Source organism: Rana temporaria, chromosome 12 (genome assembly GCF_905171775.1).
Source record: "Rana temporaria chromosome 12, aRanTem1.1, whole genome shotgun sequence".
Lineage (NCBI taxonomy): Eukaryota > Metazoa > Chordata > Amphibia > Anura > Ranidae > Rana > Rana temporaria.
Window position 1 is genome coordinate 29,194,291 of NC_053500.1, and position 27,940 is coordinate 29,222,230.

General features: G+C 42.4%; 1 protein-coding gene across 1 annotated transcript in view; it reads left to right on the forward strand.

The window, feature by feature from the left end:
- Positions 1 to 26,953, forward strand: part of MRC2 (mannose receptor C type 2) — a 107,941-nt gene extending 80,988 nt beyond the window's left edge. Inside the window, exons 25-30 of the mRNA XM_040330882.1 lie at positions 2,146 to 2,314; positions 8,018 to 8,167; positions 18,195 to 18,314; positions 20,225 to 20,404; positions 21,685 to 21,711; positions 25,022 to 26,953. Of these exons, the coding sequence (XP_040186816.1) occupies positions 2,146 to 2,314; positions 8,018 to 8,167; positions 18,195 to 18,314; positions 20,225 to 20,404; positions 21,685 to 21,711; positions 25,022 to 25,242 (867 nt within the window). The 3' untranslated portion in view covers positions 25,243 to 26,953. The remainder of the gene's footprint in view (positions 1 to 2,145; positions 2,315 to 8,017; positions 8,168 to 18,194; positions 18,315 to 20,224; positions 20,405 to 21,684; positions 21,712 to 25,021) is intronic.
- The last annotated feature ends 987 nt before the right edge of the window (positions 26,954 to 27,940 follow it).

Sequence of the window (27,940 nt, forward strand, 5' to 3'; positions counted from 1 at the left end):
TGTATCTGCACTCACTTTTTTGTCTTTCATTTCTAATGACTGCCTCCAATTTCAAACTTTAAGCTCTGTCATACCCATTCTCCATCACTCAGGGCAATGTTCTTTGCCTATCTAATCCATGAAGAGGTTCACATGGCAAGCAGTACCACAGTCAAAATGCCCATACTCCAAAAGTAGGTTCAATGTTACTTTGAGCCAGGGCATGCTCTGGTCTGTACCCCATTCTAAAAATGCAATAAATATAATATTAAAAAACAAAAAGTTCATACTCCAAAGTCAAATACCCCACAATAATAAGGGGGAGCTTGGTGATCCAGCATTAAAGTTTTTGTATATTTTATAAGCAGCTGACTGCAAATATTCACAAAGGAATATATACCAGAAAGCAAAACAAATGCAAAGTGCATTGTAAAGTATTAGCAGATAAAGAGGTAAATTAGAATCCGAGGCCCGGATTCACGTAGAAGCGCGCCTCTTTGTGCGGGCGTAACGTATCCTATTTACGTTACGCCTCCGCAACTTTGACAGGCAAGTGCAGTATTCTCAAACCGAAGTTGCGGCGGCGTAGCGTAAATAGGCCGACGTAAGCCCGCCTAATTCAAATGTGGAAGATGTGGGCGTGTGTTATGTAAATTTAATGTGACCCCACGTAAATGACGCTTTTTATGAACGGCGCATGCGCCGTCCGTGAAAGTATCCCAGTGCGCATGCTCCAAATTAACCCGCATGAAGCTAATGCTTTCGACGTGAATGTAAATGACGCACAGCCCTATTCGCGAACGACTTACGCAAACGGTGTAAAACGTCAAAAATTTGACGCTGTTCCGACGTCCATACTTAACATTGGTACGCCTCATCTACGCCTCATATAGCAGGGGTAACTTTACGCCGGGAAAAGCCCAACGTAAACGGCGTATCTGTACTGCGTCGGCCGGGCGTACGTTCGTGAATTGGCGCATCTAGCTGATTTACATATTTCTAGGCGTAAATCAGCGTACACGCCCCTAGCGGCCAGCGTAAATATGCAGTTAAGATACGATGGCGTAGGAGACTTACGCTGGTCGTATCTTATACAAATTCTGGTGTATCTGATTCTTTGAATCAGGCGCCAAGATACGACGACTCAGACTCAGAGATACGACGCCGTATCTGGAGATACGCCGTCGTATCTCCTACGTGAATCTGGGCCAATGTTTGCATCTCATCTTGACAAGTGACCAAGAAAATATCAACTTGTCTTGTCTTGGTTGATGGGCTTAAATTGTAGTAAACTCCCAAAGGACCTTTAAAAACACATCCCAAGTTTGGGTGTACCACACTCAACATCAGCGCTGCTGGACATTGGGAGTCCACAAGGTGCAAAGTAATGAGGAGAATCATGATAACGATATATACTGTATATGAAAGTCCCTACTATTAAAATCAATAAAACTCCAGTGAAGAGAGAGCAATGCATGCTTCAAAATGTTGAGTTTTATTGCTTTTAATAAATTTGGGAGTTTTGTTTATCTACTATCGTAATTAACCTCCTTGCTTCGCACCTCGTGGACTCCTAAACTCTATCAACGCTGATGTTAAGGGTGGTACATCTAGCCTTGGGATGTGCTTGTAAAGATTTCTTAGGAATTTGGATTCCTGCAATTTAAGCCTATCAGCTGGGACACAAGTTGTTGTTTTCTTGGCCACTCGTCAAGGTGAGCAGCATACATTGATTTCAAATTACCTGTCCATCTGCTGATACTCTTAAGCCTCGTACACACGACCGAGGAACTCGACGGGCGAAACACATAATTTTCCTCGTCGAGTTCCTTGTTAGGCTGTTGAGGAACTCGACAAGCCAATTTTCTCCATTCCCGTCAAGGAAATAGAGAACTTGCTCTCTTTTTGGCTCGTCGAGTTTCTCAACAGTTTCCTCGACGAAAATGTACACACTACTGGTTTCCTCGGCAAAAAAATATCTCCCAGCAAGTTTCTTGCTGGTTTTTGCAGAGAAACTCGGTCGTGTGTACGGGGCCTGAGATGAGCTTTGCTTCTGTTATGTTTTCTAAAACGTGCATTCTGAAAATCCTAACCATCTCAATTTAGAAAATACTGCCATTTATATTGGAATATTTGCCTACAATAGTGTTATTTCATACTTCGTAGGGTGGGCGATCCTACTCTTGGCTAACAGACGATGGGACTTCATATATCAACTGGAGGGATGGAGAACCACAACGCCTGAGTGGCTGTGTATACATGGATGCCCAGGGAACATGGAGCACAGCAAACTGTGATCATAAACTACCTGGAGCAATTTGCAACTACAATACTCGTAAGCATTTTTATTTATACATTTTTCCATTTTTATTATAAGTCTTCATAGTTGTTCTTAACTTCCTCTTTTACAAAATGCTTTATTGTCTTTATAACATACATCTGTCAAGGAGGGACGGCCACATGCTTATTGAAATTTGTCCAGTTCCTGCTGAACCAGGCGAATTTCTATCAGCGTATGTCCAGCTTAAGCCCTGCTCCACTTCACTCAGTTTAGGAATATATCTTATAACGCAAACTTTGCCCATACCTGAAAATATAGCAGGCTGTCTTAGGCAGACTTTTCTCACCTTCCCCATGCTTCCTGTCTCTTTGTTAACTGTCAGAGCTCCTTAACACCCCTATGCAAATTTTGACTTTCTGAAAGTCAACACCTGCCCCAGACTCTGCAAGCCTCTCTTTTCTCACAAGTGACAGCACCGGGAACTGGCAATCGGCTGCTCAAGCACCCCAAACTACATTATTGGGAGGAAAGAGGTGTCATCAGGGCTGGTGCAAGGATTTTTGACACCCTAGAAACCTAATTTTGCTGCCCCCCCTGGCTTCACCCACTTTGCCATGCCCATGTATACCCCACCTTTTTAATGAAGTACCCATCAAATGCAGCCCACCAATGCCCATTAAATACAGCCTCACCAGCGCCCATCAAATGCAGCCTCACCACCGCCCATTAATGCAGCCTACTAGCACCCATTAATGCAGCCTGCCAGCTCTCATTAATGCAGCCTCACCAGTGCCCATCGATTCAGCCTACCAGCGCCTATTATTGCAGCCTACCAGCGCCCATTAATGCAGCCTCACCAGCGCCCATCAATGCAGTCTACCAGTACCCTTCCATTCAATCAGGGTCGGGACACAGACACAGTCCTCCACCGCCGTTGTGCCTCTGACACTATGTGCGAATGGAGCGGCAGCTGTCTGCTGATGCTGAGACTTAGTTGCTTGCTGCAGAGAGAAGAGAGTAGGAACACCAGTGGCCGGGTGCCCCCCAGCAGCAGTACGCCCTAGGCGGCTGCCTAGTTTGCTTAGTGGTAGTACCAGCCCTGGGCAGGGGTGTATTTAGGTTTTGTGCTGCCCTAGGCCTGACTAAACTCGTGTACCCCCTAATTTAAATATGACCCACCCCTTCCTGTCAAGGCCACACCCCTTGCTGTTTAAGACCCGCCCTTCCCTAAAAAAAAGTGTTGCCTATAGTTCTACTTTAGGCACATAATTCTGCAAATTTTATGGAGAGGACTAAGAAGATATAACCATGCCAATGGTGCCGCAGAAAATACATAGCACAGTGAGGAAGGTTTGTGGTTCAGGATAATAGAACAGTCAAAATTAGAAGGTCCGCCCCCCACAGTTGCGGCTGCTTTACGGGGGCACTAGACTAATTTGCCTCTCTGTCCAGTACACCCCATAAGACTGGCGCTACACTAAGAGTGTAGCGCAAGCCGGCGGGGACTCTTTCCATGCTGCCCTCCTGCAACGTGCTGCCCTAGGCCTGGGCCTTGTTGGCCTAGGCCAGGATACAGCCCTGGCCCTGGGTGTCATATATTACTCCATAAAGGCAATCACTGGGTATTTCATAGCAGTGAGTAAGGGCAAGGAAGGTGGGTAGAGCTAATCGACAAACATTCTCCAGCATGTCCCCTCGACAGAAGTCAATCAAAGCAGGATGACCACACTCTAATTCAGAATTTCGCCCGTCCTTGCTGAACCGGACAATTTTCGATTGGGGTATGGCCATCTTTAAACGAATGTATCTACTTACAGAAAAAGACTGTTCAGTGATATTTTACACACTCAAAGAAAATAAAATTTTTGAATTCTCAAATCTTATTAAAAATCTCTGATGGTTGTTAGGGGAAGTGCCGCCATAGATGCCCATTTAGTTCTGTGATTAACTATGGCAGCACCTCCCTGAACATGCAATCCATCTCACCAGTGCTGAGATATAAAGGCTGAGCCTTCAGCTCTCCTTTAGAAGTTAATGAGATGAGGGTAGTAAATCTCTGAACAGCCTCTCCCTTAGAAAGAGTGGAAGAGCTCCATAAGTGGAAAGAGCTTAACTCATTAAGAACCTCTATGAATTGGAAATTCTTCTTAAGAACCAAAATGATTTAAAAAAAAAAAAAGATTGTGTTAAGGTGTCTACACACATTGGAAAAATGCTTGCAGGTCTGTAAGCATTTTCCAATACCCCACGGCCAGCACAGAAGACAAAATATACTGGGCTAGATTCACATAGATCAGCGGATCTTTAGATCCGCGTGATCTATGTGATTTAAGATCCGCTGCCGCAAGTTTGAGAGGCAAGTGGGTAATTCACAAACCACTTACCTCCAAACTTGCGGCGGCGGATCGTAAAACCCCCAGCGGAATTAAAATTCCGCGGCTAGGGGGAGTGTACTATTTAAATCAGGCGCGTCCCCGCGCCGATTTAAATGAGCATGCGCCGTCCGCAAAATTTCCCGGCGTGCATTGCTACCACTGACTGCGCCTCATAGAAGCAGGGGTAAGTATACGCCGGGAAATCCGCTACGTAAACATCGTAACAACACTGCGTCGGGTCCGCATACGTTCGTGAATTGGCGTATCTCGCTGATTTACATATTATTCAGCGTAAATCAGCGGGAACGCCCCCCTGCGGCCATTTTTAAATTGCAGTTAAGATCCGACGGTGTAACACAGTTACACCTGTCGGATCTTAGGCATATCTATGCGTAACTGATTCTGTGAATCAGTCGCATAGATACGACCGGCCTAAGTCAGAGATACGACGGCGTATCAGGAGATACACCGTCGTATCTCTCTCTGAATCTGGCCCGTTGTCTCATGTTAGTCATGAATCAATATATAGGTAAGAAAGGTAAGATGTATGGTCAAAGAAAAATTAAGTAGATATTTTAAATAAACAAAATGGTCTAAAAATGCAAGTTAAGAGAGCTAGACCCCTATGTCAAACATATTAAATTTAAATTTAAATGTAAATTTAAATTAAAAAATAAAGCCTTAAAGCGGGGGTTCACCCTTAGAGGGCACTTTTTCCCCTTAGCTTCCTGCTCGTTTTCTCTAGGGGAATCGGCTATTTGTATTAAAATATGTGCAGTACTTACCTGTTTTCGAGCTGCATCTTCTTCCGTCGCTTCCGGGTATGGGTCTTCGGGAATGGGCGTTCCTTCTTGAGTGACAGTCTTCCGAGAGGCTTCCGACGGTCGCATCCATCGCGTCACGATTTTCCGAAAGAAGCCGAACGTCGGTGCGCAGGCGCAGTATAGAGCCGCACCGACGTTCGGCTTCTTTCGGCTACGAGTGACGCGATGGATGCGACCGTCGGAAGCCTCTCGGAAGAATGTCAATCAAGAAGGAACGCCCGCTCCCGAAGACCCATACCCGGAAGCGACGGAAGAAGATGCAGCTCGAAAACGGGTAAGTACGGCTCATATTTTAATACAAATAGCCGATTCCCCTAGACCGAACGAGCAGGAATCTAGGGGAAGAAAAATTTTTTTTTTAGAAATGGGTGAACTCCCGCTTTAAAGGAGTTGTAAAGGAAAATGTTTTTTCACCTTAATGCAATCTAAAATTTGACGCCCCCCCCCCACCCCTCGAGCCCCGTTATACTTACCTGACCCCTCGAAAGTCCCGCGCGGTCCCGATATTCTCTTCGCCGCTCAGCCTGGCCGCTGATTGGCTAGCGCGGATGGATTGAGAGCAGCGCAGCCATTGGCTGGTGCTGCTGTCAATCACATACAGTGATGCGGCGCGCCGAGGGGTGGGGCCGAGTGATACAGTGAGGGGCTATGGCCGCTCACTGTATCACGGGAGTGTGCCCGCAATTAGTGACCATAATGCGAGCTCTCGCATTACTGTGATGACTAATTGCGGGGAGGACTGAGACAGCCGCCGAGGGACCCCAGAAGACATGGATCGGGGGCACTCTGTGCAAAATGAACTGCACAGTGGAGGTAAGTATGACATGTTTGTTATTAAAAAAAAAAATTCTTTACAAACCCTTTTAAAACTGTACAAACACAGCCTACCCCCTTAGTATTTTTATTCAGACATTGCACTTGTTTACCAGTCTTCCCCCATCCCTTTTATCGGTAATCTGATGATCTGAGAACTCCTAGTGATAATGCAGGAGAAATTTTCTGAAAAACATCCACTACAGCTAAGAAGTTTCTCACAAGTACCTACTATGGAAGACTGATTGTGATTTGTGATGCATGAAGAACAGATATTAAGTTACACAGGGCAAGCTTCAGGATGTACAGTTCCAGGGTTTCTTTAGGCTTCATTCTCACCAGTCCCACCGGGCAGCATTGGGTAGTATTGTCGAATGCTGTTCCAATGCAAAGCCAAATAAAAAAACTTGGCTTCATATAGAATCTAAATTTACATTGGTCTGCGTTGTGATAAAAGTATGCAAGGATCATGTTATAGTTGTATGTCGCAAAATACTGCATTGCATAGAATTATTGTAGAAGATAAAAAAAAGAAGTAAAAAATCAAACACTGCAATGTGTTAATACAATGCATTACAGCGAATGTTTACATATGTTTTGCTCTATGCTTTACTTATAGCTGGATTCAGGTAGATGGGCGCATTTTTCAGGCGGCGTAGCGTATCGTATTTACGCTACGCCGCCTTAAGTCAGAGAGGCAAGTGCTGTATTCACAAAGCACTTGCCTCCTAAGTTACGGCGGCGTAGCGTAAATGGGGCCGGCGTAAGTGCGCCTAATTCAAATGAGGGGGGCGTGTTTTATGTAAATAATTGGTGACCCGACGTGCTTGACGTTTTTTTACGAACGGCGCATGCACCGTCTGTGTACATATCCCAGTGTGCATTGCTCCAAAGTACGCCGCAAAGACGTATTGGTTTCGACGTGAACGTAAATTACGTCCAGCCCCATTCACGGACGACTTACGCAAACGACGTAAAGTTTTAAAATTTCGACGCGGGAACGACGGCCATACTTAACATTGGCTAGGCCACCTAGGGGGCAGCTTTATCTTTACGCCGGCGTACCTCTTGGAAACGGCGTATCTTTACTGCGACGGGTGCACGTACGTTCGTGAATCGGCATATCTAGTCATTTGCATATTCTACGCCAAACTCAACGGAAGCGCCACCTAGCGGCCAGCGTAAATATGCACCTTAAGATACGATGTTGTAGGAGACTTCCGCCGCTCGTATCTTAGCCTAATTTAAGCGTATCTGGTTTCCAGAATACGCTTAAATTTACAACGGCGTAGATTCAGAGTTACGACGGCGTATCTACTGATACGCCGGCGTAACCCTACGTGAATCTAGCTATATGTGTTGTGAACCAGCGCAAAAAAGTGCTTTCTACAGTAGACAGAGAGTTTACATTAAATTTACAGATTTTGAAACCGGTACAGTGTTTTCTGGATAGCATAAGTAGCGTACTAATTGCTTTTTCATGGCATGCAATTGCTGCCTAACACAAAGCACGGCTAAAAAGGCACCCACTACCGTGGAAGCTTGCATATAACCATTTCTTAGCTGATCATTAAGGTTTCATTGGCATGTTTACATTTAGGAATGCATTGGATAAAAATAGGCATTTTTAAAACTAGACTCCAGACAGATAAAAGCGGAAATGAATGCAGTTCTGTGCTGATCAACAACGTACCTGTACGCCCCAATGTCTTAACATGTCCCCTTTTCTCTCTTTTCCTAAATAGAATCTACCAAAACGCATAAGTGGAGTTTCAACAGCAGCTGTCCGAATTCAATAGGTGATTCCTCTTGGATACCATTCCGTGACTACTGCTACTCCTTCCATATGGAGGTCAACATTAGCCAGAAGGACGCTGCCAAAACATGCCAGAAAGGTAATCACTAATAGCAAAATCTGAAGCCTAGCTCAAAGTTTTTGACCCATTTAATAATAAAGGGAACCTGTTGTTGAAACATCCCAAACTCACAGCACCGATGTGGCTCCAGACCTGCTCCTCCTTCTTGTCTACAGACAGACAAGGTAGCAGCTCAAAAAAGCTTGTCTTCACTCAGCATTAAAGGGGTTGTAAAGGTAAAAAAAAAAAATCCTAAATAGCTTCCTTTACCTTAGTGAAGTCCTCCTTCACTTACCTCATCCTTCCATTTTTCTTTTAAATGTCCTTATTTCTTCTGAGAAATCCTCACTTCCTGTTCTTCTGTCTGTAACTCCACACAGTAATGCGAGGCTTTCTCCCTGGTCTGGAGAAAGCCTCCGGAGGGGGGAGGGGGCGAGCAGGAGTGTCAGGACGCCCACTAACACACAGCTCTTTTCTCTAATTGCAAAGTAGAGAGTGTCCTGACTTGCCTGCTCGCCCCCTCCCCCCTCAAGAGGCTTTCTCCACACCAGGGAGAAAGCCTCTCTTTACTGTGTGTAGTTACAGACAGAAGAGCAGGAAGTGAGGATTTCTCAGAAGAAATAAGGACATTTAAAAGCAAAATGGAAGGATGAGGTAAGTGAAGGAGGACTGCACTAAGGTAAAGGAAGCTATTTAGGGAATTTTTTTTTTTTTACCTTTACAACCCCTTTAAAGAGAATAGATGAATGAAAGCCCACTCCAGTATTTTCTCATCTAGGTACTTTCATTAAGTTAGCAACGAAATAGCTGTATCCATAATGTCTTCACCGACAGACCTCCGCCTTAACACATTTCACCATGAATGGCTTGATCATAAGCATATGGAGTCTTGTGATCAAGCCATTCATAGTGAAACATGTTAAGGAGATGTGGTCTCTGGATGGAGAAATTATGGATACAGCTATATCGTTGTGGGCTGAATAAAAGTACCATGATGAACAGATACCAGAGTGCGACTCTCATTCACCTATTCTCTTTAAAGAGACCCTTGTTTTACAGTTAGACCAGGAATAATACATTTTCAGGCTCAGCCACAATTCCCCTTCCCTCCTTGCATGTCATGCCCTCTTCCCTACTGGGACCATCTACTACGGTCTATGCTGGCCTTTCCCTTTACTTCCCTTCATAAACTTTTATGTAAATGCTTCGGGTGGAGCAAAAGGAATACTAAAGAATGTCATTTGAATGAGTGCTCTGAATCTGCTGGGAATGCTAACATCACATTCAAGATGGCAGCACACAGCAGCAGACTCAAGACTTTTGGATGTCTACATGTAAATACAACGCCTAAAATACATTAAATGCAAATATAACCTCATGGGATATTTGGTGTTAAAATGAATGGTCTGGCAACAAGGTCCACACACACCCGAAAAAGTCACCATTATACACAGGTCATGTGTAGCACTTCCAGCCTCATTATCTATTCGCCAGGACCCCCCACATCCCCCCCAGTCCAAATTAAAAACTATGTTGGCTTTGATTAATCAAAGCCAGCATGGTTGTGTACACAGAGAAAGAAAGTTGGCAATTTATAAATAAAACTTTCTCAGATGCTACAGATAGATACAAAAGTAGCATATTGTTACTTTTATATCATTCTGTTCATTTCTCTGCAGATCAAAGAGATGAACTTTGATCTGCAGATGATGTCAGGTAAAGCAACCTGTCAAGTCAAAACTGCTTTATTTATTTTTTATAAAATTTTCCTCTGTTTCACCTTTTATTAACCCTTAGTTTACACGAATCAGCCCTAATTAACTCCTTCTTCTCCATTCAATTATTCAATTATTTTTTCCCTGCTGATTTTTTTTATTCTTTTCTATTTTATGAACGATTTATATTTAAGCTTTTTTGTGCTTTTTTTGTTTGTTCTGGGGAAAAAAATATATAAGCCAGCAGCTACAATAAGGACATGTACCTGTTCAGGGCGCCCGCAATGTCCTCACCCAAAGCCGACCCTTCCCTCGGCTCCGGGTGCAGGTGCCAACATCCTTACTAAGGGAAACAGGAAGTGAAGCCTGTTTTCTACTGCGCATGCACGAGTCGCGCAATCTGAATGATCCCTGCTGTCTTCTGGGACCTGTGTGTCTCCCAGAAATCAGCAGGGGGGAAGGAGGAGGGGCCGGATATGGTGTAGTTGCCCGGAAGTGGGAGTAGATACCTGGATTTGATACCTGGTATCTGCTCCCCCCTGAAAAGGTGCCAAATGTGGCACCGGAGGGGGGGGGGGGAATCAGCGAAAGTTCAATCTCTAGGTGGAACTCTGCTTTAATTCATAGAATTTTGTTCTGGGAGTGGTACGGGAAGTTCTCATGCCACTGCAGGCGCACAGCACTGTAGACTGTACAGTGGGGCAAAAAAGTATTTAGTCAGCCACCATTGGTGCAAGTTCTCCCACTTAAAAAGATGAGAGAGAGGGGGCGTGGTCTAGCCGAGCTCAGGTATGGCAGCTTGAACGGAAAGCTCCCGCCGCCACGGACGAAGCTTTGAACATATAGGCGCCGGTAAGAGGACCGATCATCCCATATTGGCCACTTGACATCCCGTAACCCCAGGGAATCTTTTGATACCATTTTTACCCGAAACGGAGGACTCTTGGGGCAATTACCACTACTTGATCTGTTCAGCCCTATACCGCAATGGCGGAATCACAGAATCTCCCCCTTGGGAACAACGGAGCTCATTTACTGGGAATTAATCAAATTCCCACATACGGTGAACGAGTACCGGCAACCAAGAGCGAGGTACAACGTAATCTAAACCTGGATGATTTAAACTTGGTTGCGGCAGACATAAAAACCACGCTGACAGCTGTCATTACAGAACTGAGTGTGGAGATCCGCGCAGTTACAGCGCGAGTACAAGAGGTGGAATTACATACTGCGCAACAAGGAGCAGCGCTGCGTCATGTAAATTCTAAAGTTAATGCCAATACCCTACACCTTAGGGAATTGAATCGCCAAGTAGAGGAATTGGAAAATCGCAGCAGGAGGCATAATGTGAGAGTGAGGGGGCTCCCAGAATCGGTGGAGGCAGATCAAATTACTCCAATAATAACTGGAATTTTTAACAACTTATTAGGACGTCCTCCGCAGACTACCATCAATATGGAGCGCATCCACAGAGCGCTTCGACCGAGAGGCAAACCATCTGATCCCCCCAGAGACATAATCTGTCACATAGACGATTTCTTACTTAAGGAAAACATACTCAGAAATGCTAGACTAAGAGATAAATACGTGTATGAAGGAAACGTCATCTCCTTTTTTCAAGACTTGTCTCATATTACCCTGCAGAATAGGAGGGATGTGAAACCACTCCTAGACAAATTGCGTGACAAGGGGATCATATACAAATGGAAGTTCCCATTCGGTCTACAAGCCAATAATCAGGGTCACATTGCGGTTCTGAGAGTACCGGAGGACCTACGGTCATTCTGCAAAACGATGGATATAGAGTATATGGATTTGCCAAATTGGTATGCAGACTTTAGAGCCAAGACTCCCGCAAAAGACGAAGCTAGAGATGATCTGATGGAAACATCCTCCTCCAGGGTCCGGAGACGACGTTCCCAATCATCGGACGACAGACAGCCACCCGGCGCAGATTCGGTGAACGATCCTCGAGCTACAACTACACCTAAGCCCAGGAGGGCGAGGAAAGAATATTAATAATTTGAATTGTTTTGTTTTACTTAAGCCTAGAACTGTTTTCCGTTCTCCCTTTTCTCCTAATTTTCACATTAATTCTAGGTATAATATCTGAAGGGTTATTGAAAAGTAACTTCGTTTATACTGGCAGGGCACTTTTCAAATAATATGTCTTATTTCTTGACATATTAGGTTTAAAGCGCCCTTTTATATCCACATTTTCTAGACTACTAGTTATACCAGTCTTGTGCATTATTTTCCTTTAGTGAACCCAATTTGCATTATAGCAGTGAATTCCCTGCATTGGCAATGTGTTTGTTTACACACAAGCTGATGGTCGGCATGACTACCAGTTCTGTGATAATCAAACTGAGTGAGATGACCTGTACATGTACGCATCACTCGTGGTTCTTGTTCAATATATGTTTATCTATTTTTCAGTAGGGTGAATGGTTAACTTTTGTAATATATATGTCTTATTTCTTGACATATTAGGTTTAAAGCACCCTTTTATATCCACACTTTCTGGACTACTAGTTATACCAGTCTTGTGCATTATTTTCCTTTAGTGAACCCAATTTGCATTATAGCAATGAATTCCCTGCATTGGCAATGTGTTTGTTTACACACAAGCTGATGGTCGGCATGACTACCAGTTATGTGATAATCAAACTGAGTGAGATGACCTGTACATGTACGCAACACTTGTGGTTCTTGTTCAATATATGTTTATCTATTTTTCAGTAGGGTGAATGGCTAACTTTTGTAATATATATGTGCCTCTTACGGTAAATATTTATTATATACACAGTTGTGGCGGCGGGTAGTGATTTAGTCCTGTTGTTGATTTTGGACTTAGTTAGATTTCAACCCCCAAGTAGCAACAATCTTTGCCTATCTCACCTTTTAGGTATAGGGCATAGAGACATTGTTACATATTATATTTTGGTTTCTATCCTCCTTCAGGAGGTTTCAAAGATACAGTAGATTATCTCTTTTTATTATTTCATTTTTGTTATTTTTCTTCCCCCCCCTTTTTTTTTTTTTTTTTCTTTCCCCTTCTTCCAGATCTGATCATTCAATTCTATTCTATTTACTGAAATGTCCTTTTCTGCTAATAATATGAATGCTGCGAAAAGGAGGATCAAATTATACTCCTTGAACACCAAAGGGCTCAATATACCAGAAAAAAGGTCAAAACTTCTGCTACTCCTAAAGAAATCGGGCTCTGACATAATTTTCCTGCAAGAAACACACTTTAAGACTGATAACTATACCATCTTTACCGATAAATACTTTCCCCACATCTTACATGCCACTAACTCCGATTCCAAGAGCAAAGGGGTTTCTATTTTGATATCTAAACACTGTCCCATACAAATTTTGGATACTAAGGTTGATAGGGAGGGTAGATTCTTGTTCATAAAAGGTACACTATACAACCAATCGGTAACCCTGGCTAACATATACGCCCCAAATAGACTTCACGCCCCGTTCTTTACAGACATAATAGAATCACTAGAACTCTTTGCTTCGGGTCTAGTGATACTAGGTGGAGACTTTAATTTAACAATGAACCCCCTTTTAGACACCTCATCGGGCTCCTCCAAGACCCCATACAGAACATTGAATTTAATTAAAAAATTGCTACACCGTCTATCGTTGCACGACTCCTGGCGCACCATGAACCCCTCTTCTAAAGACTATACCTTCTACTCCCCCCCACATAATTCCTACTCTAGGTTAGACTATTTTTATATTTCGCAAAACGGCCTGGAATTACTAGACAACACTTCTATTGATCCCATGATCCTATCCGATCATAATCCCATTACGATGTGTTTGTCCATTGAAGACAAACCCCTTTCCCGGAAACCTTGGAGACTGGATAATTCATTATTAAATGACAAAAACATAATCCGAAAATTAGATTCTGCAATTTCTTATTACTTCAAGGAAAACTCAACGTCTGACGTGCATCCTCCCACATTATGGCTAGCCCACAAATGTGTGTTAAGAGGCGAGCTGATTTCCTTCTTGGCAAAAAGGAATAAAGATAGGCGGGAACGTATAAAACTACTTACTGACCGAATAGAGATGTTAGAAAGAAGTCATAAACGCTCACTCGCATCAGATGTACTAGCTGAATTAACTACTGCCAGGAATGAATTACTTCAAATATTGGAGGAAAAAATTAAACGTAACAAAGTTTACTCGCAGAAATTCTTTTATGAATTTGGTAACAAAACGGGCAGACTTCTAGCTAACTCCCTGAATGCTTCAAACAAAAAATTTGACAACATCCACTCTATCAATGATCCAACAGGTAAAAAATTAACCTGTACTTCTGATATTACCAGACAGTTCCAAAAATTCTACTCTAATTTATATAATTTACGTGACACAACGCCGAAATTCGACTCAAGTTCAAGGAGATCCATGATCACTGATTTTCTAAGTTCATACTGTCCCAAACCGATTGACCCAAAGATAGCCAAAGACTTGGATAAGCCCTTGGAAACAGGTGAAGCTCTTGGAGCTCTCAAACAACTTAATGTCGGGAAAAGCCCGGGCCCTGACGGTTTCTCGGTTGATTATTTTAAAACCTTTAAAGAACTCCTAATCCCCCATTTTATAAAAGCATTTAATTCGGATCCAACCCAATGGACATCGACCAAAGATCTGCTTGAAGCACATATAGTGATGGTCCCAAAACCGAACAAAGACAAAAATCTAGTTTCCAACTACAGACCCATTTCACTGCTGAACGTGGATGTGAAGCTGTATGCGAAAATATTAGCGAACCGCCTATTACCCCTCCTGAATAACCTAATCTCTTTGGATCAAGTGGGATTCACTCCTGGGAGGGAGGCCAGGGATAATACCATCAAGGTCCTTAACATTCAAAATTGGTTACTGGTATCGAAGTTCCCGGGATTTGTACTTTCATTGGACGCAGAGAAGGCCTTCGATAGGATAGCTTGGGATTATATGCACGCAGCATTGGGATTTATGGGACTAAACGAACGTATGCTACAATATATCAACCTTCTCTACTCCTCCCCAACAGCAAGGATCAAAATAAATGGCAGCCTGTCGGAGGCTTTCTCTGTGTCCAATGGAACTCGACAGGGATGCCCATTATCACCGATCATTTTCGTTCTAATATTGGAACCCCTCCTATGTAGGCTCCGAGCCAATCAAGACATTGTGGGGATAACCATTGGAGATAAACAATATAAATTAGCTGCATTTGCTGACGATGTGCTATTATTTCTGACTAATCCTATCATTACACTCCCCAATCTGTTAAAAGACTTTTCCATCTTCCAAGACATGTCCAACCTGAAAATTAATTTTGCAAAATCCAGAGCCCTCAATATCTCCCTACCTCCAGACCAGGTTAATCTATGCAAAAAGAACTTCCCATTTGTTTGGGAAGATAGAGTATTGTCCTACTTAGGCGTTAATTTGTCCCCCCATTTAGATGACATATACTCTAATAATTTTGTTCCATTATTGAATGTGGTTAGATCCGATTTAACAAGATGGGATAAGGGACTATTCTCATGGTTTGGTCGTGCAAATATAATTAAGATGAACATCCTACCGAGATTTTTATACCTATTTCAGACACTGCCTATTTGTATCCCCAGCTCTTTTTTCACGTCCTTTCGTAAGATTTGTGTAAACTTTATATGGGGTGGGAAACAACCTCGAATTAAATGGGACAAATTGGTGGAACCCAAGCATCTGGGAGGTATCGGAGTTCCGGATTTGCGCAAGTACTATTGGGCCTGCCACCTATCCAAGATAATTGACTGGCAAGTGCATGCTCAATCCAAAGATTGGATAGCATTGGAGGAACTTTCCTGTTTTTCAAGTGCACCTATAAGACACCTACCATGGATCAACCCCAAAAAGATCCCTCGTATAACTAAAACACATCCCATGGTAGGAGCGTCCCTGAAGATATTCAGGAATTTATGTAAGACGAAGAAGGTGTCTTCCATGTATGGACCAGTTACCCCAATCACAATAAATCCTGAAATTTATCTTCCTGACAGTAACGCATCGACATCCGATACTCTTCCAGTAACGTTATACAGAGCTACAGATTTCTTTAAGAATACTATCCTTTTGTCTCTTGAATCCTTCCAAACTACTGACCCTAATTGTAAAATCTCCAATATCAATTATGTTAAAATCACTAGATTTCTTGAAAGGCTAGAACCAATGAGTGGATGGTATAGGCCAAAGACACCATTTGAAACAATTTGCCTTAGGGAATCCCCTCAGAGCCACCTCATTTCCTTCACTTATAACCTTCTAAATTCTGACGTAGACCCTCAATTGGACAACACAAACCTTCACTGGGAAAAGGACCTTCAAGTTTCTGTGACAAATGATCAATGGGCGAATGTATTTAAACGATTGCACAAAGGCACATTGAACATCTGTACACAAGAAAACGGATACAAAATCTATTCAAGATGGTACAAGACCCCGTTGGTCATTCACAAATTTAACCCCGACACATCGCCCCTTTGCTGGCGATGTATGGTCGCGCCGGGAAGTTTGATACACATTTGGTGGGAATGCAATGTATTGGCTGAATTTTGGACGGGAGTACATAAATTGATAGTACAAATAACTACTTACTCTCCCGATTTCACGGCGGGACAATACTTACTACACTTGTCTAGCCTCTCTCACTCCGTTTACAAAGACACCATTATAATACACCTCATCAACGCAGCGAGGCTTTGCATACCAGCAAAGTGGAAACAAAATCTCCCACCTACCATTCCGGAATGGATACGTAAGGTAAACCATATTTCCAAAATGGAAGAATTAATTCATCAATCTAGGGACTCTTCAAGATCGTATCTTGATAAATGGTCCTGTTGGACACACTTTGTGAATTCCGCTGAATGTCATGCCTTACTGGAGTCCTGATGGATTGTTCTAGATAAAATTGACCTTTATTCTGGACGTTTTTAGTCAACACATAACAAAATGAAATTATAGAATATGCCTATTGATACGTAATATTATTTACTCATTTCAGTAAACAGAAAAACCTTTCTCTCCTCTCTCTTATCATTTCCCCTCCCCATTTACTTAAGTCCTGCTTTAAATATATATACTTATTAAAGTTTATAATATGTCAGTTCGTGTGTAAGACAAGAAGTTGGCGTTTCTCAACGCAAAAGTTTGATGTGTAATGCTTTATTGAAAATGCTTGTACACTAATATTTTGAAAAATTCAATAAACATAATTTAAAAAAAAAAAAAAAGATGAGAGAGGCCTGCAATTGTCATCATAGGTATACTTCAACTATGAGAGACAAAATGTGAAAACAAATCCAGACAATCACATTGTCTGATTTGGAAAGAATTTTATTTGCAAATTATGGTGGGAAATAAGTATTTGGTCAATATCAAAAGTTCATCTCAATACTTTGTTATATATCCTTTGTTGGCAAGACAGAGGTCAAACGTTTTCTGTACGTCTTCACAAGGTTGTCACACACTGTTGCTGGTATGTTGGCCCATTCCTCCATGTAGATCTCCTCTAGAGCAGTGATATTTTGGGGTTGTCGCTGGGCAACAAGGACTTTCAACTTCCTCCCACTGTATGTACCTGCCCAACAAGCACAACTGTTAGTGCAGTAAATAGTTTGTCTAGGTCAGCTTTCCAAAGCAAACTATAAAGGGACATTAAATGTGGAGCTAGGTTCAACTTTACACACTCCCAAAATAAGCTTTAGTGATGCCAATCCATTTATAAGAAAAAAAATTAAGCTCAGAAATGCAAAATTAGCCCACACACCTAAATCAGACCTTTTAAGGCTCGTACACACGATAGGTTAAACCGATGAAAACGGTCTGATGGACCGTTTTCATCGGTCCAAACCGATCGTGTGTGGGCGCCATTGCTTTTTTTTAACCGAAGGTTAAATAACCTAACTTGTTTGAAAATTTAACCGATGGATTGCTAACCGATAGGTCAAAACCGATCGTTAGTATGCAAAACCATCGGTTAAAAACCCGTGCATGCTCAGAATCAAGTCGACGCATGCTTGGAAGCATTGTCGTGTTTTACGTCACCGCGTTCTGACACAATCGTTTTTTTAACCTATGGTGTGTACGCGTGACGGACCATCAGTCAGCTTCATCGGTTAACCTAAGACAACTGTCCTTCAGACCGTTTTCATCGGATGGACTGATCGTGTGTACGAGGCTTTATAGAACACATGTACAACAGATGATTATCTTGTGCACTTTCAAACAAAAATGTAAATAAAAAATTACAATAATTCCCTTTTTTTACAATTACTGTGTTTTAGTTGGTGGTGATGTTCTAACCATTGTAGATGAGACAGAAAACCTTTTTGTCTGGGAACACCTGCAGACATTTGAAAGCCAAACGCAAGGAGCCTGGCTTGGCATGTCATTTAGTATCAAAGGTAAGATATTTTTCTTTGAGATAAGTGATAAAAGGTAGTCATCATTAATTACATTGCTTATGTTAGTGTATTTAAAGCCATATCCACTCAAAACTTTCCATAGTTTGCAGATGATTCAGCCTGCCAACACCCAACAAAAATGACTGCATCAATTTTTGGTTGATCATCCCTTTAAAACATTACAAAATAGAACTTTCATTGTGGTGTAATTAATCAAATTAGAGGACAGTGCATGGTGTATGTTTGATAAGCTAATGTGCTGTTTGTAAATTAATTTCCTTGCTAATTGTTACTGAAATGATTGAATGTTTTTATCTGACGTCTAAACCCAGCTATATGTCTTGCTATGTGATTGTACAATTTCTGCACCTTGAGATTTGCCCAAACTATGTAATATGCACATGTACAGAAAAAAGAAAAAGGTTGGGTGGGACTTTACTGTTTTTTAAGAAATGCACAAATCAGAAGGTTTTAAAAAAGAGAGTATACATAGTTTTATTTAACATATTACATGAAATAGATTAAAACCTTGAAAGACAAACAACTTTAAAAACACTGTTGCAGTATAACTTATCCAGGGTGTTGTTATCCTGGCTGGGGGATCTGTGAAATTGGCCTACGCGTTTCGCGGGAGGACTCGCTTCATCAGAGCTTCAGATTCAGAGGATCATTTTTATATAAATGCATGCACTGTTCAACTGTAAGATGTTAGTAACCAACTCAATAGAGGGCCAGATTTACAAAAGAGATACGACGGCGTATCTCCTGATACGCCGTCGTGTCTCTGAGATACGATTGTCGTATCTATGCGGCTGATTCATAGAATCAGGTTACGCATAGATAGCCCTAAGATCCGACAGGTGTAATTGACTTACACCGTCGAATCTTAGGATGCAATTCTATGCCGGCCACTAGGTGGCGATTCCATTGCGGTTGGCGTAGAATATGCAAATGACTAGTTACGGCGATTCACGAACGTACGCTTTACCCGTCGCTCTAAATTTACGTTGTTTCCGTCGAGATACGCTGCGTAAAACTAAGGCTGCCCTCTAGGTGGCCTAGCCAATGTTAAGTATGGCCGTCGTTCCCGCATCGAAATTTTAAAATTCACGTCGTTTGCGTAAGTCGTCCGTGAATGGCGCTGGACGCCATTTACGTTAACGTCGAAACCAATGACGTCCTTGCGTCATTTAGCGCAATGCACGTCGGGTAATTTGACGGACGGAGCAATGCGCAGTACGTTCGGCGCGGGAATGCGCCTAATTTAAATGGTGCCCGCCCCATTTGAATTAGGCGGGCTTGCGCCAAGCGGATTTACGTTACACCGCCACAAGTTTACAGGTAAGTGCTTTGTGAATCAGGCACCTACGCTGTAAACCTGCAGAAGTGTAACGTAAATGGGATACATTATGCTGCCGCAGCGTAACGTATTTGTCTGTGAATCTGGCCCAGAAATTTCAGCCTGGGGAGCCCGTGGGGATTAGACACACAGCTCACTGACTAGCAAGGTGTTCCCAGAAGTGATTGATATCTTGTGTGAGAGAGACTGAGCTAAATTATTATATCTTAAAGAAAAGACCTGAATAGTCATTAAGATTGCTTCGGAATCTCTAAACAATATGGGTCCCAGTGCTTCTGGATAAACAGCCTGTCTACACCTCAGTGTGGATGTTCACAGTTGAACAGTGTATGCATTTATATAAAAATTATCCTCTAAAAATATAAAAAATGTCAATCACCTGTGAATCTACCTACCTACCAGATTTAGGACCTGCATGATTTGATATTGATTGGATAGATTAGGTGGGTCCTTAGATTACATGATTTTGGTAACTCTAAATTTGATTGTAGAGAGATTGAATGGTCAGATTGTAACATGATGTAACATTCAGCATCGTCTTGTATTGCAGAAGGCTCCCTTTTGTGGAATGATAACTCGCCGGTCAATTACTCAAACTGGGGACAGCAAGATTCGGGTCCCAGCTTGCTGAGTCCAAATTCCTGTTACTGGATTGAAGGCAGCAATGGAGTTTGGGGTCTGGGATCTTGTACTAATATCAGAAAGGGAGTGATATGCAAACTCTACAGAGGTGAGTTGCGCATTTTCACCTTTAGAGGTTGGGCTGGAAGTATTAAAACTGAATTTTGTTTTGAAAAAAACAAAACATATACCGGTAATCTGACTTTTTTTTTAAATGGTTCACAACTCATATCCAGGAAAAATTAAAAACCCCAAAGGAGTAGCAATAACTATAATAAGGACAATTCCTCTTTCCTCTTTAACCACTTGTCCTCCAGAAGATTTAGCCCGCTTCATGACCAGGCATAGGTGTGCCCAGCCTAATGCATTAGGGTGTGCACCCCAAAGCTCAAACACATATGTGTGTGTGCACGTGTATACATATTGACAATGCCAGTAGAGCAATGGACGGTGTCAGGAGTTTTTTATTATTTTATTTATTTTATTTTCTACAATACATTTTTTTAATACAATTTATTTAGGAGCCCCTTCGGGCTTGGTCTAAACAGGGGGAATCTGTCCCATACAGGGTGATAAGGGTGTGCCCAGGCACACCTGGCACACCCTGTGCGCACGCCTATGTGACCAGGCCATTTTTTGCATTTTTGCGATACAGCACTGCATTACTTTAACTGACAATTACATGGATGCATGGCACTGTACCCAACTAAAATGGATGTCCTTCCCCCCCCCCCCAAATAGAGCTTACCTTTGGTGGTATTTGATCACCACTGCGGTTTAAATTTTTTGCATTATAAACAAAAAAAGACTGACAATTTTGAAAAAAAAAAAACGATATTTTTTACTTTCTGCTATAAAACACATCCAATAAAAAGACTGAAAAAAATCAGATTTCTTATTTAGTTAAGGCCAATATGTATTCTGCTACATATCTTTGGTGAAAAAAATCCCAATAAGCGTATATTGATTGGTTTGCGCAAAAAAGTTATTGCGTCTACAAACTATGGTGATCCATGACCTTTAGCAGGACTGCGAAATTGTGGCCATTTAGAAAGTGCAGCGAGCTTTGCGCATGCGCAGTAGGGAACCTGATGTGAAGCCACAAGTCTTCACTGCCAGTTTGCCTTACTATGAATGGCGGCAGTAGCACCCAAGAGCCAATGGAAACATTGGTTGTGGTGCCGATATCGCTGGATTCCAGGACAGGTAAATGTCCTAATATTAAAAGTCAGCAGCTACAGTATTTGTTTTTTGCGGGGGGGGGGGGGTTGGTATGGGGTGGAACTCCTGTTTAACTTTACTATTGCACATACCGATGTCTTTTTTTTGCAATTCATAACTAATTATTTGTTTTATCTCTTCTTTATCCAAAATCCTGTATTTTATTAGCGGAGGAAGACAACATTGCTAAATCTAGTAAGTATGAGTTTAAGCAAATTTGAATAACTCTGTATAACTGTAACATTTGGGATTTTCTAGTACTTGGTCACCAGGACAAACAGAGTTGAATCTCCCAAAAGCTGAGTTATGGTTATAAATACAATATATTTGATATACTTTCACATATGAAAGGGGGGGGGGGGGGGTAGGGGGCTTTAAAAAAAAAAATCAACGGGCGATATAATTCCGGCTGTGGCCATGAAGCAAAGCATCACTGTCATGGCATGTGTACAGTCCCAGCTAATGCCTCTGCAGTTGAGGGTGATAAAAACACAGCTCAGTTGCAATTTTTTCTGCCCTTCAACTGCTAGTGTAAACCAGCCCTAAAAGTGGAAAATTGTATCAAATACTGACTGTAGTTTTCCATTCTTAGCGTCAATTCATGGCAACATACATGTGGTAGTATGCTACCATCAGGGGCATACGTACAGGGCTCACAATTGCGGCCCAGTCCTATGCTCCAGGGGGCCTGTTCTGCCCCCTGTACAACTGGATTGGAGGGGGCGGCATATAGAGTAACCGATCTCTCCATTTTCCTTCTGCAGGCTTTCAGCAGCTACAAGAGGAAAATGGAGTGGATTGGTCCCCCCTACATGCCACCCTACCACCCCTCCTATCCACCTCCTGCTGTGATCGGGCCCTTGTGTTATCCCCTGCCCCTGCCCCTGCCCCCCCCCCCTTATACCCCACAGTGATGTCGGTTCCCCCCTCCCTTCCCTCTCCTGCTGGCTGCTGTGGAGAATCTGTCAGGATGGTGAGCGGGGAAGGAGCTGATAAGTGTCTCATTCACTGGCCCCTTCCTTGTCTTAATGAATAGAGTCGTCAGTGATTGGTACTGATCACTGACCCCGTTCATTTATAACTGCGGCATTGTAAACTTGTTACTATGCTTCAGTTTATGAATGCACAGGAAGCTCTGTATTCTTGTTTATTCATTCTGTGCCGCTGAGGCTGCAGAGAAGGAAATTGAGGGCTGTGTCCTCAATCTCTTTTCTCTGTCTCAAACGTAAAACATCAGAGGTCTGTTTAGACTGATATTTCCCCTAAGACCGATGCCCCCCCCCCCCCCCCACCGTGGCTGCTAAAATTTGTTAAATAAAATTGTAAAATAAATAAATAAAATAAAAATAAATAAATAAATAAATAAATAAAATAAAAATAAATAAATAAATAAAAAAAGGAAAGGAAAATAAAATAAAAAAATTACTGACACCAATGGTGGAACTACCAGGGTCGCAAACTTCCCACCACCACGTGGGGCGGGGGTCAGGGGGGCCCATTATAGTTTTGTGTACCGGTGCCCTGAAGGTTCTAGTTATGCCTCTGGCTGCCATGTTGGTGCCAGGAAAGATATATTCCTAAGCTATGGGTAAAGTGGGGCAGGGTTTAGTCTCCCTCTGGTCTTTGCTGTTGTCTTTTTTCACATCCAACAGGCCTGTGTTTAGCTTGGCTTTTCAAATAAGATACCTTTGCCAACAGTGTAAGGTCGTTTCTTTAGATTTTACTATAGAAAATCCACTAGAGGACAAATGATAGAGCTCTCATGTTCTGTACCGTCTAAATCACTACAGCCAGTTACAATAGGAAAAGAGAGTGCTCGTGCTCAAATTCCAAATGGACAGATCGTTGCTTCACTGCTTAGTGATCAGACCTGGTACCCAAGATGGATGTAAACTCACCCTCACCACTTATCTCTAGTGTGGTCACTTGTGCTTAGTGAGGAAGGAAACCCCTAGATCTTTAATGGCCGGCCACACTCAGTTGCACTCAGTTGCCATTTTGGCTGTGAAAAGCTTCCTGATGACGGCCTTTCCTATTGGCCGAAATGCATTGAGGCTTGATTGCGTTATCGCAACATCCCATCCGCCCATCCCATGCTAGTGAGTGAGGGAGTGAGAGACTTGTAAAGCGCAACACATGCAAACTGAATCACCTCTGGGCGCTGTATCCATTTCACGGGTAAGGAACCCCTTGACCTCAGAATAGATGGGTTTTAATCTTTCTCCTGAAGGCCAAGTGGTCCGACTCCAGTCGGATGGTGGTTGGTAGTGTATTCCACAGGCGGGGTCCTTGGACTGCAAATCTTCGATCTCCTTTGGACTTGTATCTGGCTTTGGGTATCTGGAGGAGGTTTTGATTGGTGGATCGCAGAATGCGATTGGGGTTATGGGCTTTTATTTTTTCGCATAGATATTGGGGGGCGTTGCCTTGAATACACTTATGTGTTAGACAGAGTGCCTTGAAAGTGATTCTGTCTTTTACTGGCAACCAATGAAGGGATCTCAGTGAAGGTGAGATTGATTCCCATGGTTTTTTCCCAGTCACAAGTCGAGCGGCCGTATTTTAAATGACTTGCAGACGAGTGATTTGGTATTTGGGGAGTCCTAGAAAGAGGACATTTGCATAGTCGAGTCTGGAATTGATGATTGTTCCCACCACGACTGCAATGTCCTCTTTCGGGATAAAGGGCGTGAGTCTGCGTAGTAGGCGCAGCAGATGGTGGGATCCGCTGACTACTGACCCTGAGGAATCAGCTAAGCAGTATCCAGTGGATGCTGGACGGATTATTTTCCTTGATACACACATGCTGAACACATCAGGGACCAGGCTGTAGGCACCAGGATAGGTGAGTGAACCTACATTGGTTTATTGCAATTTTTTTTTTAAACGGTTTTACACTGTGGGAGTACACTACTCCCCACTCTGCCATTTTTCTCCCTACCATTGGACGAGTATCTGCAGTGTGGCCGGCCGGCTATTAAAGACACCCTCTAGGGGTTTCCTTCCCCACTTAGCGCAAGTGACCACACTAGAGATAGGTAGTCAACATCTAGGGTGAGTGGAGCACCTGGTCTGGTCACTAAGCAGTGAAGTGGAGCACCGATCTGTCCATTTGAAATTTGAACACAAGCACTCTCTTTCACAATTGTGGGACTTCATATATATTTTTTATTTTTATTTCTGATTCATTTTTTGATCATTTGGATTTATTATTCTATATAAGCTAAGCGCGGTGTCGGTTTATATTTCTGACTTGTAGTGTTGCTGTTGCGCTTACACTGCTGCTGCTACCTATTGTTGAAATTTTTTTTATTTATTTCCTTGGGGCAAGTTATTTGTTTTTCAGTTACCCAACTGGGTACAGTTCCAGACCTCACAAACCTCTATAAAAAAAAAAAAAAAAAAAAAATTGAGTCATCCATTGAGGGTTTAGTTCTTCTTTATTTGTATGTTAATATTTGATAATTTCACTCTAAATTTCATATACTGATCTATTTTCCTGCAGTTTTACCACCGCACAGCACGGCAGTGGCCGTAGTGGTCCTCTCTACCTTTGCCCTTTGCATCTTAGTGGTTGTAATCATCTACCTGTACCGACGCAGAAAACTTGCGGCAGAACAAGGAGCATTCGAAAGTGCAAGATACAGTCGCGCCAGTACCGAGCCGGGAGGATCAGCTGATAAGAACATACTGGTGTCAGACATGGAAATGAATGAGCAGGAATAAGAGAGGGTTCAAGGGACATCATATTAAAATACAAGGTGGGGGGTTGGATCGTTTAAGACTTTTAATTCTTCCCACTACCTGGTGACCATGGTAGTTGTTGATATTACAGAGGGTGCAGGATGCCCCCTTTACTGAAAATGGATTTCTACTGTTATTTGGGGGCTGTCGTACGTTGCTGAGCAATGGTTTTCGAGCTGCTCCGACATCAAAGAAGCCATAACGGTACCACCATCTTACTCCCAACAGTCTCCTTACCATTGTAAACTCCAAAGCAGACCTTTCTTTGAGACTGGGGCAAGTACATTGGGCTTAAGCTGTGTTCACTCTCTAAATTTTTGAGTTTGACCAAAGTATAGTGCTTGTATTTCTTGTGTGTCATTAAGACTAGTACTGTGTTTATTTTATAATAAAAATTGCTATGGGAATGTTGGAAGTATTGGCACAGCCGTCACGGATAATCATCGTAATTTGTTTACTTACTGTGATTACCAGCTTCATCTTTTGGCCATAATGTTGTATTATCCTGAAATACCCCATCAGAAAAATACAGCATTATGTCCACTAGGTGGCGCTGATTATCCTAGGAAGTAAAAAACATTTTATACTAATTAAGGGAATTACTTGTGACAGCTGTGCGAATGCTTGAGATATTTGCACATTTTTTTTTTTTTATAAATAGAACGCCAAAGTGTGGGACATTTATAATGGTGGTTCTTGCCCCCTCTCTGGATAGTATCTCGCAAGATTCAACATCACAGTCCACTACTCATCGCCCTGTTTCTCTTTTGTCTACAGACATCACAAGACCGCTATTCATTTTTTTATCCACCCAGTCCACATAACATCAGTACAAAAACAAAAATATATATATATAAAAAAAAAAACATGCAGTTGATTCCCCATGATTCTGTCAAACACATGAAGAATTTACTAACACTACCCCTTAAGATTAAAGCGTCCTAAGTTACGGCGGCGTAGCGTAAATGTGCCGGCCTAAGCGCGCCTAATTCAAATGAGGAACAGGGGGCGTGTTTTATGTTAATGAATCGTGACCCGAAGTTATTGACGTTTTTTGGCAAGTTTAGGCGATCCATCTTACAGAAAGATTTTATTTGGCATCATCATAATTGGGGGCGACATTCGGAAAACAGCAGACTAGTCTGTACTATAGGAAATACAACTTTATTAGCAAGTTTATATGTTTTTTGTTTATTCTTCCTCTGATGTCTCATTAGTAATACTTAGCCTTTATGGCATCTCTTTCTTTCTGTCTTTTTTTTTTCCAACTTTCTAAGGACCAAAATTGTGACATTTTGCCACTACTGTGTATATCAATTTATACTGCATCTTGTCAGCAATCAAACACATATTGCACATATGCTGAGAGTGAACACAGCTAGCCCTTGCCTTTAAAGCCACCAGGAGAGATGTCAGTAGGAGAATATCAAGGATGATGAGCCAACGCTAGCTTGTCTGCTGCAGCCCATTTCTAGTAAATGTATGCATGCCCCTTGCCTCCATGAGCCATATTTGCTAAAGTGCACCTTCCGGTAGAAAGGCAAGGGGTTAATTCAGGAGTCCCACATCCAGAGCACCGTGTGCTAAAATGGGGCGTCAGGCATAAAAACACTATGTATGTATACCCATATGTCCGGGTATGACGTATTGGTATATTTTCAATGGCAATAAACATGACCGCATTCACGTGTAACGTTATCTCTTTATTTTTGTTGTGTTTGTTTATGACACTGGATCTTTAAAATAGACCTCTCTGTAATTGAGCTTGAAAACATTTCTGAAATACTACGATAGCCTAGAACAGTATGGTTTTGTAAAATCTTAATTCAAAAAGTGAACCTCGATCTCTAGTTAACTACTTTACTTAAAGTGGATGTAAATTTGATTTATTTTTTATTTTTAATTAAGGCTTGCACCTTGTACAGTATAGGATTTCATGTCATCTGTGCCCAGTCTTGCCACGAAGAGTTAATCCAGCTTTGAGCAGACCTCAAACTGACAGAGAAATAGGAGTCAGTTCTTCCCCCTTGCTGTGAGGGACAGGTGATTTACGATGCACGAGCCTGTGAGAGACATTCTGTGTACTTCAGATCCCCTCCTCCTTTCTTTTCCAGCTCTCCCAGGATTGGCTGCTCCACACCTTAGCATGATTGTGCATGCTGAAGTCATTTGGTGACTTTTCTTGGTTTTGGATGTTAGTGATTAGGGCCCGGATTCAGATACAATGGTGTATCTATCGGCGGGCGTAACGTATTCATAAAGAACTTGCGCCCTAAGTTACGGCGGCGTAGCGTATGTGGTCTGGCGTAAGCCCACCTAATTCAAATGTGGATGATGTGGGCGTGTTTTATTTAAATTAATTGTGACCCCATGTGCATGCGCCGTTCGTGATTGAATCCCAGTGTGCATGCTCGAAATTACGCCGCAAATCGTCAATGCTTTCGACGTAAACGTAACTTACGTACAGCCCTATTCGCGAACGACTTACGCAAACGATGTAATCGACGGAAAATTCGACGCTGGCCCGACGTCCATACTTAACATTGTGTATGCCTCATAGACCGGAGGGATAACTTTACGCCGGAAAAAGCCGAACGTAAACAACGTAAAAAATTCCCCGGGCGGACGTACGTTTCTGAATCGGCGTATCTACCTAATTTGCATATTCCTCGCGTAAATC